Raw genomic sequence first — 15,241 nt, 5'->3', positions numbered from 1 at the left:
TGTCCATTTTCTCAGTGTGCATTGATTGGTCGTTATTCCAGCAAGGCGAGCGTGGCGCGCGAGGCGCTTCAGAACCTGTCCACGATCGCGAAGCCCAGCACGCTCGGCTTCGCCGACATGAACGCGCTGATGCGTCGCTGCCAGGAGCTGGACGTGGCCGCCGGGGGGCCGTGGGCGCCACCGGCGCAGGCCGTCGCCTCGGCCACCAGGCGCAAGATCGACGACAGCCCGGACCCTTCCAGCCTGCTCAGCGGCATCCTGCCCGGCACCAAGTGGTGCGGCACGGGTGACATCGCCGCCAACTACTTCGACCTCGGCTCTGAGAAGGACATCGACCGCTGCTGCAGGACCCACGACCTCTGCCCGGTCAAGGTGCGCGCCTTCCAGTCGAGATACGGCCTCAGCAACATGTCCTTCTACACCAAGTAAGTGTCTTCATGGTGGCTCGCGTGCAGTGGTGCACGCGAAGTGGCCCTCAGACCCCGGAGACTTTACTAGTTCTACTGTACCGTATGCAGGTGAGTGGGCGCATTGCCCACATAATAGGGTGAGGGACGATAGGCAGGCGGGCAAGCCCACCCGCACGACTGCATGCGGTGCAGTATCAACGGGGTCTGTGGACCCGCCCTGTATGGACGCCCCGCTCGCTCCGTTGACACCACGTTGCTTTGCATATGTTGCGCAGGTCCCACTGCATCTGCGACGACATGCTGCTGACCTGCCTCAAGGCGTCCAAGAGGCCCACGGCCAACATCATGGGCAACATCTACTTCAACCTGCTCCGCGTCCCGTGTGTGGAAGACGTCGTGGACTCGGACTCGCCACAGACGGTGCGGAGGTATAGGAACCCCAAACGATACTAGCGCGGCTACGCGGCTCTGGCCGGGCTCATTCTCTTTTACTCTATGCCCAAACTCCGACCGAAATTCCCGCGACCCCATGGGCCGAGCCATGACATTGTTTTCTTATAAACTGATCTCTAAGCTGTGGGGCTGCCCCAGTAGCGCCAATGCACTTAAATCTGCTTAAATGTGCATTAGCTATGCGGCAATGCGCGTAAAAATGCGCATAAACGGTAACGCATTTTATGAGCATTACGTGCATTTCATGCTCATTTAATGCAGTAATGCGCAGAAAATGCGGGCCGAAGCGAGTGCGTTACCTTCTGTGTGCATCTTCCTGCGCATTACCAGATGCGGCGCTACCGGGGTGTATCACTCTGTTCGTCGTCCACGGAAAGTCAGCGCGCAACTTTTTCTTCGTCGAGTGTCTCTTGCACATCGCCCATTTTTTCACCTCGTCTGTGGTTATATTTTTTCGCACCCCTGCCAACCCGTGTCTGCTGACTTTTTCATTCATAGAGTACACCTGTGAAGAGCCCCCATGTTTTCCAAATCATCCAAGCAAAAGAGACTAAGGTCGAGTTGTTCACTTTACTTAGAAGAAGAAGAAGAAAAACGGGTAGAACATAATGAACGTTCCTAATTGGTCAAGCCTTTACCCTGAATGACTGGCGTGACGTGACGGCGGGTATCTCTCGACCTATTAGATACTTTAATGTCCTACCCGCTATTCTGTTCCTCTCCTCTGTAAGCTGAAGTTCACAATTCAAGCTTGCTCAAGTGGTGCGGAGCTCTTTGTATCTATGACTGATTTGGAAAATCACAACAGCATCCCTTGGAGTTCCTCACCTCTTTGTTACTAGTCAATCCATTGTTTTGGGACTCATTAATGAAATTTAAAATTTCATATTTTGTTAAAATAAATTATTTATTGATTTATTGGTACTTTTCTGACTGGAGATGCATTTACATCTTTCAAGGGTAAAACAAAATGATTAGAGAACAAAGCAATTTTGGTATTAGAAGTTATATTTATTGCCCAACAGGTATAGAAGTTTAATGATTAACAAGATACATAACAAGCGCAAGACTATAAAAATGTCTAAAAAAATATATGCTATGATTACATAAAAGCTTCAGAAAACAAAACAACAAAATTACAAAATCTTATGAACAGTGCTAATAATACAAAGGAAGGATGAAATTCAATTAGATTTAGATTCACATATAAAGGAGAGGAGGGTGTATTGCAGACGTACACTCAATGATACATGGCACACAGAAATTAAAATGAACAAATCAAAGACTAGAACCAAACAATGCTTTAGAGTCTTATTCTTGTATTATTTTATACTGTCATAATTTGTTAACAATACCCGAACAATAATCACAAACGTTTTTACAATCACTTTAAAGTACAAGACTATCACAATATGGACTGAATAGAAAATAGATCAGTACATATAAATCTTTATGGCACATATAGGTCATTTCAATCCAACAGTTGAAAGACTCAATTTTAAAATGTACAATAATTCTTCAGATAATAGGTAGCACATCAGCAAAAGTTCACATTTTGGAGCCTTAGATAATACCTATTACATATCTAGTATACATGAAGACAGTAAGACAACTACTGCACACCCTGGAATTTTAAAAGCCAAGGAATGTTTACAAGACTCAAAAATATAATCAAATGTTTCATGCATGAACACAATGACAATATACAGATGACGCTTTTTCTTGACTGTGCAGTATGCAATGAAAAGTAATATGAAAGACTTGGCACTTGGCTTTGTACAATTTCACATCAGGGGCAGGGGTCATTTGTATGCTAGTGCCTGGCTAATACCAAAGCAACACGGCATGGAAGGTACAACTGAAAAAAAAAGGAAAAAAGTTTTAAATCTATTCACTTAATTTATTTGATAAACTTGAAGACTATTAAGTAGACAAATTTTACCTGGAGGGAATGCCTGCGTCCAGCAAATCCTTCATCAAATGTGTGATGGACTACATTGTTGTCAATCCTGCTGAACCCTCCGAACTCTGCATCATCAGAGTTAAGGACAATTTTGTAGTCCCCAGGAACATCCACACCCATGCGGTAGTCTGTATAGCTTTTTGAAGAATGGAAATTGAAAGCAAAGAGGCAACCTGCCCTCTCAAACACAATAACCTTATCATCTTGGTGTTTCCAGCTCACATATCCCTAAAAAAAGGAAAAAAGGTTTTGAAAATCAAGACAAATTAAATTAAAAGTAATAATGAAAAGCACAACAGGTCAAGAATAAAGGTGCTACGCAGAGGTCTATCACATCACATATCATACCTCAATAATAATCAATATACAGATCAAGACAACCGTGAGTCTGGGCCACGACACAACAGTAAGCTGGGTTTCCTACTCACTCTACCCATAAAGCGCCATGGCCTCTAAGATATGCAAACCTGCAACACTGTTGTGCTGCGTAGCCCTGACACACGGTACACAGATAAGTTATCATAAGCACACAATAACCACAATAAACAATCCACAAGGTTAATAGTTAAAGAACACAGAAGCTATTCAATAATACTTTCAATACAACTATATAACCATGCTTGGACATTAACTACAAACCAATGAACAAATGATAAAACTACTAAGGGAAAGCATTTCAGAACCTAAACTCACCCAATCCTCCACTTGGTTTCCCTTAACAAATAAGACAGCATAGTCAATAATAACTAGGCCCAAAGAAAACCTCAACTCACAACCCCTCATCCAGATGAAATTATAACTAAACTCAACTTATAAGGGAGGCTTACCGAGTCCTTGCTCAACCACCCATACTTTTCTTCTAGATGATTCATCGCACGGTCGAAGTTATTAAGGAATTTATATTTGAGCAATTCGTCATCAACAAGGTTCCATTGACGCCGGGCGTAGTGGTAAGAGTCATTATTTCCTGCTCTAGGAAAGTCAAGCCATTCTGGATGGCCAAATTCATTACCTGAAACAGTCCATAAAGGTAAATTAAACACAAAGATTAATATTATCAGTTGTAAGACTAATTTGCCAAATGAGTGCTTACCCATGAAGTTCAGGTATGCCTCTCCACCAAGAGCATGCGTAATTAATCGGATAATTTTATGAAGAGCAAGTCCTCTATCAATAATAGGAGTAGATTCTGATAAAGTTGACATGTGAGTATACATTTCCTTGTCCATAAGCCAAAAGGCAATGGTTTTATCTCCCACAAGTGCCTGAAATTAAGTATATCAAGTAAAAATAATGTACTTAAGACATGCCATGAACTCCCAAAAAAGATTTTAAAATCTCACCTGGTCATGAGATTCAGCATAAGCTACTGCTGGTTCCATCCATCTTCTGTTGGTCAGAGTGTGGACCAGATCACCCATACTCCAATCATCATCACTTTGCTCTTTCAACATTTTAATCCACTTGTCTGGAATAGCCATAGCTAAACGGTAATCAAAACCGATCCCAGCCTCCTCGACTGGGCGACACATTGCAGGCATACCAGATACATCCTAGGGAGTAAGCAGTTCCTAGCATTAAATAATGTCTAAGAAATATTTATCCTTCTTACAGTACAGATTATTACCTCGGCAATAGTGATCATATCAGGGTAAAGTGTGTGAAGCATGTAGTTTGCGAGCATCAGATAGACTAGAGCCTCAGTATCCACATCTAAGCCAAAGTAGTCATCATAATGGCCTCCAAAACCTTGACCAAGACCTCGTGAGTGATACAACATTGATGTCACACCATCAAATCTGAAAGGATAAATGGTTTAGGCAAAAATATTTCAGTAGGAATGAAATTTGCTGTTCACTTAAATAGATCTATTTCCACTACTTTAAACCCACCTGTACCCATCAAAACCATACTCTTCAGCATACCATCTCAAATTAGAGAGCAAAAAGCGAAGAACTTCATATCTAAAAGAAATAAATTTCATGAAATAAGCTAATCAAAGTAAAATGGCACACTACAATGAAACTCGCTTACTCTGAGTAATTGAAAAGACGGCTGTCCCACAAAGTGTGCTCTCCACGAGCTCCATCATGGAAGTAACAACTGTTTGTGCCATCAAACTGGTTGAGTCCATCATCAACATTTTTTGAAGCATGAGAGTGAACCATGTCAAGAAGAACAGTTAGTCCATTTGCATGGCAAACATCGATCAAGTACTTTAATTCTTCTGGTGTACCATAACGGCTAAGATTGGCAAGAAAATCACATTTTTAAGAGAAGTTTTCATAAGAAACCACACTTCTATACAATAATATATGATGGCTTACCTTGACGCAGCAAAGAAACTTGTAACCTGATACCCGAAGCTAGCATAGTAGGCATGTTCCATGATTGCCATTAGTTGAATTGTATTGTAACCTGGTAAAAATAGAGATTTATCAAATCCACCACCCGGAGAAAAACTTAATGATATATAAGGTTGATTGAGTAATTACCTTGCTTAACAATACGAGGAACAACATTGTTAGCAAACTCCAAGTAAGTACCAACTTTACCTTCCGCTGTTCCAATACCCACATGGCATTCATATATCCTCAAGCTCTTTGGCCTCTTTGGCTTAGCATGCTTGAATTGATATTTCTGGACATGTACAAACACTTGTTATCAAGCACTACAATAAAGAAAAGGAAGTAAGTAATAGGAATTGGTTTTACCTCAGGAGGACTCCACATTCGTTGTTTATAGGTGAAGCCTTCACTTTTCGGAGGCGGAACAACATATTTGGCCCAGGGCGAGAGCCTGAACACTAGCTGTCCACTGTGTGTCCGGATGGCCAACTGCAAAATTAATTCAGGAGGTAAATTAATAGTGAAGGGAGTAGATGTTTCTTTTCAAAAACTGATGAAAAACTTGAAGAGCACCTTGATTTCAGACAAGTGTTTAATGGCAGGTGATCCATCTGAGGAAGGAGGAATGTTGATCTCCCACTTGCCATACTCCAACTTGGTGAAAGGATGACTTTCATTGTTCCAACCATCTGAAAATAATGAATGAATTACAGTAATGTGATTAGTAGGAGTAACACACTAAAGTTGACAAGAAAATGTCAAATATAGAAAACACACATACTGAAATCTCCAACCAAGTACACCTGTTGGGCTCCTGGCGCCCACTCCCGTGCAGTAATGGAGTTGTCAGGATTGACGTGGATTCCAAAGTAGTCATAACCCTTTGTGAATTTGTCCAGACCACCATCAGATGAATTTACTCTCTCAACGTAATCCTTAAACACAGCGTACCTGGAAAAGAAAATAAGGTTGTTACCCACTTTTTTTCATTAAAATGAAAACAATGTTAGAATGTGGTTTGTCAAGAGTAAGACTAGATGTCCCTTCAATGTTCAAATGACGGGTTATTATTCAATTTAGAGAACTACTGACATGTATTGGGAGTGTTTACCTAAGTTGACCTTGATTTTAAATTGAAGGTCGAGCACGTAAGAAACAATTTTCGGTACAAACCTGCGTCTGAACTCTCTCTCGTATGGATGTAAATAAGGATCGCGATCAAGAAGGGTTTTTAAAGCCGGTACTTCCACCTCCATGGGATCCATCGACGAGAATTTTCCACCCATGGCTGAAATTCACTAAAACCCTGATGGAAACGAAGGTTAACCGACGATGCCGGCTAAACGAATGCTGCTCTAAACTTGAGGGACAGGGCAAGGAGCCTCTATTTCTCGAGCGAGAGGGGGCGATGGTATCTGATCGGCACCGGACTTGCCGTGACCTTCAATAGTTACGACGTGTTTATCGACAAATGCGACATTCTCCTCTCCTCACCGCGCCCTCATTGGTTCAAGCAAACCTCTCCTCCCCGTTTTCGTTTCTTCTGCTTCTTGTTTTTGTTTTTTTGTTCATTCCTTTTCTTTTCTTTTTAGTGGGGGTCAGTAAGGACGGTGGTGGGGACCGAGATTAAGCCAAAAGTGGGGGAAATAGGGAAGACCTACTTCCTGCTTTATCTCATTTTGGATACAAGTTGACATAATTATTAATAAAAAAATATGAGCTGTTTGAAAATGACATGGTGCAGTTTGAAGTACATTTAGTCTGTCAACAGAATGCCAGGTTATAGATGAGGAAAGAAGTACTCGCATTATATCTAAACACAGTCTTTTTAATTTATTCTTGGTTTTAACAGGATAAAAATTAAATAGCTTCATTTGGTCACTGTACTAGAGCGAAGTCAAAATGAAAAATTTGAAAGATTTTTTGAGAACTTAAATAAAAAGACACGGACATGCAAATATTTATTTAGACTGCATTTAACACTATTTTGATACTTTTTGTTCCGTAACTAAACTAATTTAAACTCAAATGAAACTGCGGTCACATGTAGAGAATCACTCTGGCTCTGAATTGCATGGAATCGGACCCAGCACCACAAGCTTCTTGGATAGATCCAAAGAACTTGTTTCTATCAATTGTAATACTGCAACAAAACAATGCCTAAAGTCCCCAAGGCAAACAAGGATGAATTTGGTTATAGCTTGAGGTACACATTATCAATCTCACCGTGTGCAAAATGACTACTTTTTACACAAACCTTTTCTCGCAAATTAAGAGAACAATAAATATTAAGTACCGTATATGTTCACTCAAAATTCTTGATACTTGACAAGCCTCAACATTTATCAATCAATCAAATTCTTTTAATAGAGGGTGCCAAAAGTCTTTTTGTTGGATAGTGGCAGTTACAGATTTAACGAAACATTATGTATAAAATGGTTTTGGAAAAGGAGGGAGTAAGTTGCCAACAGATGATTAAAAAAAGAGGAATGTATTAAATTTGTCCAAATTGACTGATTTACAATGTCATCTATATAGCCTTTTATATTATGGATCATTGAGTATTCGCAACAGAATTTATGTATCCTGATGGCATACTATAAATAAGTTAAGTTAGGGACAAGTAGTTGTTTCATCATTGCTCAAAACAAGTGCAATAACAGGGTGACAGGCCAGTACAGTAATACTTTACACATCTACTGCCTGAAAAACCCGGCAGCCACCCGCGCACTCAAGCACTGCTCAACAATAAAGGTAGATGTTAGTTTCCATCCCCATTGGGACAGTCCCATTTCAAATGAACTTCTGGGGTGTAGTTGATAATGTTCACATGAATGGCTTGATGTTTTTCAAATTTAGGTGGAATTGGGCAGAGCTTGTATTGAACTTGGTCACCAGGTTGAGGTATATATTCTCCTTCAATACTGTAAATTAAAAAAATTCAGATAAAGATCATTCATGTTTTGCAGCTTGCACCGAACAGATCATTTTGAAAAACTGAAAAGATGGGAATCTATACGTACTCAGATATATGAACAAATATGTCAGATCCACCACAATCACGTGTTATGAAACCATGGCCCTTCGAGCGACAAAATGATTTAACTTTTCCAGTTTCCTGATTCTCTCCGGCTCTCGCACACCTGTTGCATAGTAGGTTAACAATATCACAAAATGGCTTTTAAAAAGAACTATTAAAAAATGGAAAATGAGAGACAAAACATAAAAATACTATGAGAGGAATAAAATTGACTACATGATAAAATATGCAGAAGATCAAAAGAATGTAAGATTTGGTGTAAATAAAACTTACGTTGACAAAGTACGAGTTCTTCTTGTTACAATTGGACTGGGAACGAACAAATTGTGGTTTGGTGACTCAGGAGACAACTTGTTGCTGTCGCCTGCTCCTGAGACATCTGCCATTTTCTGCAAAAGACCGAGACAAGATAAAAAAAGATTCAGAGTTAGCTGAAACAAATTTCAACTAGATAGAAGAAATTCAGACACAGGTACACGGAGAGTGATTACCAACGGAACTAGCTTTAGATTTAAAAACTAACTGTCAACATTCAATTAAGCGACTGAAATGTAATTTGTAAACGTTTACTTAAATGTGTTGAGGCGATAGTGCTATTGTGTTAATTGGCGCTATTGCATCAATCGACATCGCGATCTGATTGTTGAAGAAGATGACGACAAATCGCTTTGCAATACCAAACCGAAACGATGAGATCTTCTGGAACTTCCTGAAGAAAGCTAAGATACACACTGACGGCAAAACTTTTGGTATTTACCCAAGCCGATGAAGTTTGCAATGTCCTGGAGAGAGTTGGGGAGGCACAAGGCACAGCGAGATCAGCGGCAGCGGCGGGTGTGACGGTAACAACAACAACATCAACACAAACATCAAGGAGGTGCTCTCCATTTCATGAGCGTCCTTGAACCGGGAGGTCTGTTCCATAATCGCGCAGTGGTCTCTTCTTCAATCCGCATTGTTTGATATTGGCGCGTAACGGTAAACAAATTTCCTTTTATCTTCAATTTGTTCTTTATTTTAAAGTTTATATTCACGATATTAAATTACATTTTTATATTTACGGAACTTCTTTCTCCTAGCTTTCTCAGCGCACTCTGCTGAAAGCGGGCTTCACTAAAGCAGAAAAACATGCGACGATCGCGGTGTTCGCGCAGCTTCTCCCGCTCGGAGAGTGATTTCGTGATGTCATTGGATTTATCGTGTTAAGAAAGTTTGTAAACCGTTCAAAATGCCTAAACTACGATTGGTGGAAGTCCTGGAGGCGACGTCCAAGGTGAGTTTTCCTGTTAAGCCCTTATTTTGCTCCAAAAGGGGTAGAACTGTTTTCGCGCGCTAGCCGTGTCGTGCCGCCGTGTGTCGGCACCCGGCTCAGCTCCCGTTGATTGGAATTAAACTGAAAGTTTCTCTGTGATTGTGTACCCTTTCCCTTCACTCCTATACATTGCTCACACACCAACTTGATTGTGGTGTTCAGTTCTTTTCTGAGGGTGTTTTGACGATGATTTGCTCTGGCGCGGTTGAAAGCTTGTGTCAGTGTGAGCAGAAGCCGCGGTGGCCTCAAGGTTATGGCGGGCGGTCATCCGGCCATGAACCGGTTGACAGCCGGGTCCTCGTTCACGTAGCTGTTTAAATAACATCAGCGCAATGATGTGTCGTGTCCTGAAGTCCACCTCCTGCGTCTTCGTCCACTTTTTGCCATTGTCAAGACCTGAGGGCTCACCGTTTCAATCCTTGGTTCTTTGCTGTTCCCGGGAACCCAGGTGGTCCCCTTTTCTCTATACACGGAACGACCCATTTTCTTCTGATCCGTGATTTGCTTCGAGTTTCAGCCAGTTAGCGTTGTAGGGTGTAGTTACAATCAACTTTGCTATCTTTGATTGTGCTGGCATTATGTACCAGTAATATGGTGCTTTCCTTTCACAGAATGTAAGACATCCCCCTACAAATATGACACTTCCAAATTCAATGAATCAATGGCTATGTCAGAAAGGAGAAGTGAATCATTCAATGTCGGCTACCTTTAAACTGGCAAGTCTTTCTTGCATTGGAAGAGTCGATATTGGTGAGTACATGTGGCCTTTAGTTTGTGCCTCAGCTTCCGTTATTTATTCTCTAATTGCATCTTTCTGCTCACAGGTAATCACTCATCAGCCAGTGTCTCTGTATTAGTTGCCCGAAGTGGCAGCAAAGATTTTAAGGAATTAACACCTCCAATTGTTTTTCGTAATGAGAATGACTGTCGAGATGGCAACAACAAAAATTGTGTCAGAATATTGTCCAGCTGTGAGTATGCTTGACTCGTTAGGGGTTGTTTTAAAAATTAATAATCATTGTGTGTGAAGGAGATTTAACAATATTTTCATTTTGCAGCACAATTTCGTGATGATACCAGGCATGAGATGTGGGATTTGGTTCGTGTTGTTTGTTACCAACCATTTCGCCGTCCTGAAGATGAGCTGTTTGGATTATCATTTTTTAAAATATTTGATGCCCCCTCACAGTCTCCTACCATTAATAGTATGCAGAGGTTCAAAGAGACTGCGTTTCGATCAAGGTATAAATTTAATCTCACGAAGGCTGTAAATCTGGTTGTTCATTACCTCATTGTTGAATGTATTTTCATTTTCAGCATCACAGCCAAAAAAGAAGTGTTATTTTCTAGTAGTATGACTCGGGCTGAGAAAATGTTGGCTGCTTCCAAAACATCCCCCATTAATGGTGGTATGACCATCTTGTTTGTGTTTTCATTCTTTTCTTGACTGTGAAGAACTCGTGTGTAAAATACTGTTTTGCTGTTTCAGTTAAAACCCCTTCAGGCAGTGATGATGATTTTTTTAAAGCAACGATAATTAGTTTGCTGGAGGCGAATACAAATGTATTGAAAGCTAAAAGCATTCCTGATGCCAAGTGTGGTGAGAAATTGTCTGATTCTTTTGGATTGTCTTGTTTATATTTGGATGTGTATTTACTGATTTCTAACCCCTTTGCAGAACTCTCTCAAAAACTCCAAGATATGATGGGGAAAAAATTCACTATTTACGAAACTAGAACTTTTAATCACACATTCCGGAACTATTTGGCTTCCTCAAAAGATAAGCTTCCCTCTGGAATCCTGACTCCCAGAGCATCCAACAATCAAACTTTAACATCTTTGGGGTGCAGGAAGCTAGAAGACACAAAAATGAGTCTGTTAAAACCTCAAAGTGACTCTTTCAACACATTCAACAATCAAACAGTGTACTGGGCTGAAGTACACCACAACCATGGGATGAAAGATGGACCTGTGTCCTATATGGGACGCAGTGGTAAAGAGAACACTCCCTACTTACTGGAAAAGAACAGTTTGAGCAATGGGAATGGCATTTTGGAAGACGCCCACCTGTCAGGTGCAATAACGGAAAGAAAGAATTGTGTTGACTCATCTCCGTGCGACAAGTATTCCCCCAGGGATTCATGGAAGAATCGAAATGATAAAAATAGATGTGACTCTTCTGAGAGTAGCCCTGATGCGTGGTTGAAGCGCAAATCTGATCCTAGTGAAAGGTCACAGTCAGCAAGCAAGAAAAGACCACGTGAAAGTATATCAACTGAAGATAACTGTAGTGAATCCGTAACTGTGAACAGGGTAACACCCAGCGGGGGTTGGCTTCTTAATGGTTCTGGTCTTCACAAGAAAAAGTATTCTCCTGTAGATGAAAACAAACAGAACACAGTAAAGTTTCCCTACAGAGTATCTCCACCACCACCCCCTGATCGGCCCGCTTCACCTTTACCTCTTGTTGATGATATTGATCAACCTTCAACTTCCAGCCGTGAAACTGTAGCAGAGCGCAACATTCGTATGGATTTCGAACGAAGATTGGCTGAGCGCAGCCCACCTGAGAGGGTTGTTCAGAGAACATCTGCTGGTAAAGTTAAGGGACCATTCTGCACAAAGGGCATGAACACTAACGATTCACCCTTGAGAAGATTGTCCCTTTGTGACGAAGGGGAAGAAATTGACTCACCTTCAGCACGCCGAAAACTCTCTTTTGTCCGTCAAAATGGCCAAGATGCAGACAGTGGAGACCTAGTGGAATGTCCTGTTTGCAAATGTAAGTGGGTTTGACCAAAGACTTACTTTCTTAGATAGTTGTCTATTTCTAATCAAATACTATTTTGCATTTCTCCTTTATTTAGGTTACTTTGAAGGCTGTGACATAAATAAGCACCTTGATGAGTGTGTCCCTTCACCCATGAAGAAAGTGGATGATGGGGAGAACGATGATGAAATGGTGAGTTGTTCTGTTCTACTATTGTGCTATCCAAGCCTTTGACCTGGAATTCTCAGTATCCTGGGATTTATAAGTCTTTCTCTGTTGGGTGGGGAACAAATTGGTAAATCAGCCAGAGTAAGACCCTTCAATAGCGGCAGGTCGCGCTCATGGGCGATCCATGCTTAGACTCAAGGGTCGAGATTCGCTGCGCTCGCGTCTTTCCTCACTTACAGAGCATCTGATTGTAGATGGGGACATTTCATGATGCTGTGGGTAAGGGGAACTGTCCTCTTACTTTTTTCAGAATGATAAACATTTTAGTAAATCAAAATGACAGGTAATGGGCAGGGGCCATAGTCAGCCCTTACAAACGCCAGGTCCACCCTTATATCCAGGTTTTACTTTACTAAATAATCATTTAGTGTCTGCAGGTGTTCCAGGTTGCATTAAGGCCATGTCTGTGTGTGTTCATATATTCTTATTTCTCTTCTAATGATCACCTTTATTATTTTCTAGGCCTGTCCAATTTGTGGTCTTTGGCAGCCAAAGGATACAGTAGCAGCTCATGCAGATGAATGTGCCCAGAAAAGATATGGTGCTTAAAACTGAAAGTATTAAGCATCTTTCACCATGTTCAAGTTACCTGTTTTTTTAAGTCGTACTTGATAATATCTTTTTTCTTTGCAATCTAACCAACTGCAATATGAGATTAGCTTCCCTTTTTTAATAAGTAAGTGATAAGGTTTGCCGAATGTTATTTAGGCTGCCATAGTAGTCACAGAAACTTGTTCACTTCGGTTTTATTGAAGAAAACTTTAAAGTGGCATAATTGAATGTGACGGTTTTAAATCTACCGGTAGTAGTCGTAACCAACTTTGTGTCCTTATATTGTAAGTTTTTCAAACTCTCCAAATAGCTCAACATCCTGAAATTCATTGAAAGCTTCTTATCAATTTGTTGTCTTGATAAATAGCAGTTTTCTTACTTTCTTATAATAAATGTTTGATCCACTGCCAATTATCAATAATTACTGCCGTTTATAATACTCATGCTGGAATGAGTGTTCTCATCACTTAGATTTGATTTAATATGTAATTTACTATATTTTTTTTTTTTTACTTTTCCCTTGACAATACATAAGTGTTTCTTTTCCATTTTATAAGACAGTGGACTTATACGTTGGTCTGAGGGGCCAATGTGTTTTAGGAATCTTTCGCAATATTGGTGCCCGAGGTAATTCTGATGTAGTGCCCAGCACCAAGCAAGCTATGGGAATGAGACCTCTTTGACTGTAAGCATTTAGCTGGCATAGCTTGCTCTTTGCAGGGCTTTTTTTAATAAGGGTTTCAGCGTCATATGTTGAGTATGCATTTTGTCTAACAGTGTTTGAAATGAAATAAGATGTGTAAATCACTGTAATTTGTGATTCATTTTCTTAAATGTAACATTATGGTTTCCATGTTGACTTATGACTCAATTCTTTAAATAAATGAAAGTCTATCTCCTCAGCTTGTGGTACGGGTTAAAAAGTTTATTAGGTATTATCAGTGTTGAATTTTATTTGTAGTTAGTCAATACGTCATTGTATGATAACTGTTTTCTTTGAAATGTTCTTAAGTAAGATTTTCGTGTAATTGTAGTCCTATTGTACATCTATTTTTTTTCTTTGCACATGTACTATAATTGAGTGAGCTCTACTTTTAATTTATGTTTATAGAGGTGTGTTTCATATTTGTTACATCCCCATTGGATGAAAAAGTACAAACCAAAGTTTATGTATTTCAGCATTACTTTATTCCATGATTACAGGGCCTTGTCAAAATAAGATCAGGTTAATCAATTAATGTAAAGCTTTGACTGCCTGCCTGCCGTGCATGTGGTTACAAATTCCCTGTAATGATGGACTTTTGCAATGCAAGTTGTTACCAAGCTGGTTATGTTCCAGTCCCTACTGACATTGACAGTCAGGTGATCAAAAGAATATTGAAGTTTTCAGTTTTGTTTCCTGTATCAGCTAAGTAAGTACTCAGTTAATTTTTGGTAGGGCTTCAATCTAACAATATGTGTTTTCATCACATATCCTTTTCATTTTAACTCATGTAAAAATTCTTCATTCTTTTGAGCTCCTAATTGCCTTTTTACAATGCCATTGTGGTAGTAGCTTAATTACAATTCTAATTAATGTAATGTTATTGGATCTCAAAATATTTTTCATAGCAATTTCCCGATTTTACCTACTACAATTGATGTCAATCAATATTAAAGGATCAGAAAAAACTCCTTTCTTAAAAAACAAATCTCTATATTTATTCATCTTACTGGGAGGTTCTAAGTCCTTAAATTAGATTCAATTGTGTACTTCAAGTCTTCTTTTTTTTTTACTGTTTTACCTGTTATGTTTATAATTGTCTTCATAGTTCTCATTGAAACATTTCTTTTAAGAACTTAAATGAGGGTTGGGTAACGAGTGTTCCTAACTTTGTAGAACTTGCAGAGATTTTTCCAGCCAGTGCAGTTAGTTTTTTTATTGTTATGATCTTGCATAGCTGAAATTTTACCTGCGAGTTGTATTTGTTAGAATACTTCAGGTATTTGACGCTTGCAGGGTTTGTTTACTTAAAATAAAGAGATCTCTCTATCCTGCAGGGGAAGAGAGTGTGAGTGGTTTTTAACAGAGCTCATTTGTACATGAACCTAATCCTCCAAATTTTTGTGGTTCCTTTGTCACTGGCAAAATTTTGGGTGCCAGTTCTGGGAAGGATCAGTCAGAA

The 15,241-nt window shown here is 40.0% G+C and overlaps 4 protein-coding genes across 9 annotated transcripts in view; 2 read left to right on the top strand and 2 right to left on the bottom strand.

Annotated features, from left to right (window-relative positions):
- Positions 1-2,392, top strand: part of LOC113214802 (group 3 secretory phospholipase A2-like) — a 4,401-nt gene extending 2,009 nt beyond the window's left edge. For both annotated transcript variants that reach the window (XM_052271723.1, XM_052271722.1), the window contains exons 2-3: positions 42-425; positions 686-2,392. In XM_052271723.1, coding sequence (XP_052127683.1) covers positions 42-425; positions 686-863 — 562 coding nt within the window. In that variant the 3' untranslated portion in view covers positions 864-2,392. The remainder of the gene's footprint in view (positions 1-41; positions 426-685) is intronic.
- On the bottom strand, positions 1,854-6,715 carry LOC113214750 (1,4-alpha-glucan-branching enzyme). Of its 2 annotated transcripts, XM_026434216.2 has the most exons (15): positions 6,348-6,715; positions 5,956-6,125; positions 5,748-5,863; positions 5,541-5,663; positions 5,322-5,466; positions 5,154-5,244; positions 4,861-5,070; positions 4,719-4,790; positions 4,454-4,625; positions 4,170-4,379; positions 3,920-4,091; positions 3,654-3,838; positions 3,520-3,540; positions 2,806-3,054; positions 1,854-2,721 (listed from the first exon to the last, which is right to left on the bottom strand). In XM_026434216.2, the coding sequence occupies exons 1-15, from the start codon at positions 6,458-6,460 to the stop codon at positions 2,677-2,679; spliced, it is 2,094 nt and encodes a 697-aa protein (XP_026290001.1). In that variant the 5' UTR covers positions 6,461-6,715; the 3' UTR covers positions 1,854-2,676. The 2 variants fall into 2 exon arrangements, with proteins under 2 accessions (XP_026290001.1, XP_026290008.1); XM_026434223.2 differs by lacking the exon at positions 3,520-3,540 and having other exon boundaries at positions 6,348-6,712.
- A 266-nt stretch (positions 6,716-6,981) lies between these two features.
- Positions 6,982-9,133, bottom strand: LOC113214863 (cold shock domain-containing protein CG9705). Its single transcript, XM_026434359.2, has 4 exons — positions 8,972-9,133; positions 8,488-8,603; positions 8,198-8,317; positions 6,982-8,098 (listed from the first exon to the last, which is right to left on the bottom strand). The coding sequence occupies exons 2-4, from the start codon at positions 8,598-8,600 to the stop codon at positions 7,936-7,938; spliced, it is 396 nt and encodes a 131-aa protein (XP_026290144.1). The 5' UTR covers positions 8,601-8,603; positions 8,972-9,133; the 3' UTR covers positions 6,982-7,935.
- Positions 9,134-9,326: 193 nt separating this feature from the next.
- Positions 9,327-15,142, top strand: LOC113214764 (uncharacterized). Of its 4 annotated transcripts, none has more exons than XM_026434235.2 (9): positions 9,327-9,487; positions 10,138-10,276; positions 10,351-10,497; positions 10,585-10,768; positions 10,844-10,932; positions 11,016-11,126; positions 11,205-12,308; positions 12,394-12,488; positions 12,987-15,142. In XM_026434235.2, exons 1-9 carry the CDS (start codon positions 9,443-9,445, stop codon positions 13,071-13,073), a joined length of 2,001 nt encoding a protein of 666 aa, XP_026290020.1. In that variant the 5' UTR covers positions 9,327-9,442; the 3' UTR covers positions 13,074-15,142. The 4 variants fall into 4 exon arrangements, with proteins under 4 accessions (XP_026290020.1, XP_026290016.1, XP_052127677.1 ...); XM_026434231.2 differs by having other exon boundaries at positions 10,844-10,935; XM_052271717.1 differs by lacking the exon at positions 9,327-9,487 and adding an exon at positions 9,748-10,046 and having other exon boundaries at positions 10,844-10,935.
- The last annotated feature ends 99 nt before the right edge of the window (positions 15,143-15,241 follow it).

The sequence above is a fragment of the Frankliniella occidentalis genome, unplaced genomic scaffold (genome assembly GCF_000697945.3).
Source record: "Frankliniella occidentalis isolate FOCC.00 unplaced genomic scaffold, Focc_3.1 Scaffold170, whole genome shotgun sequence".
NCBI classification, from domain to species: Eukaryota; Metazoa; Arthropoda; class Insecta; order Thysanoptera; family Thripidae; genus Frankliniella; species Frankliniella occidentalis.
The sequence above is the reverse complement of the archived record's forward strand: the minus strand, read 5'-3'. Positions and strand labels throughout refer to the sequence as shown.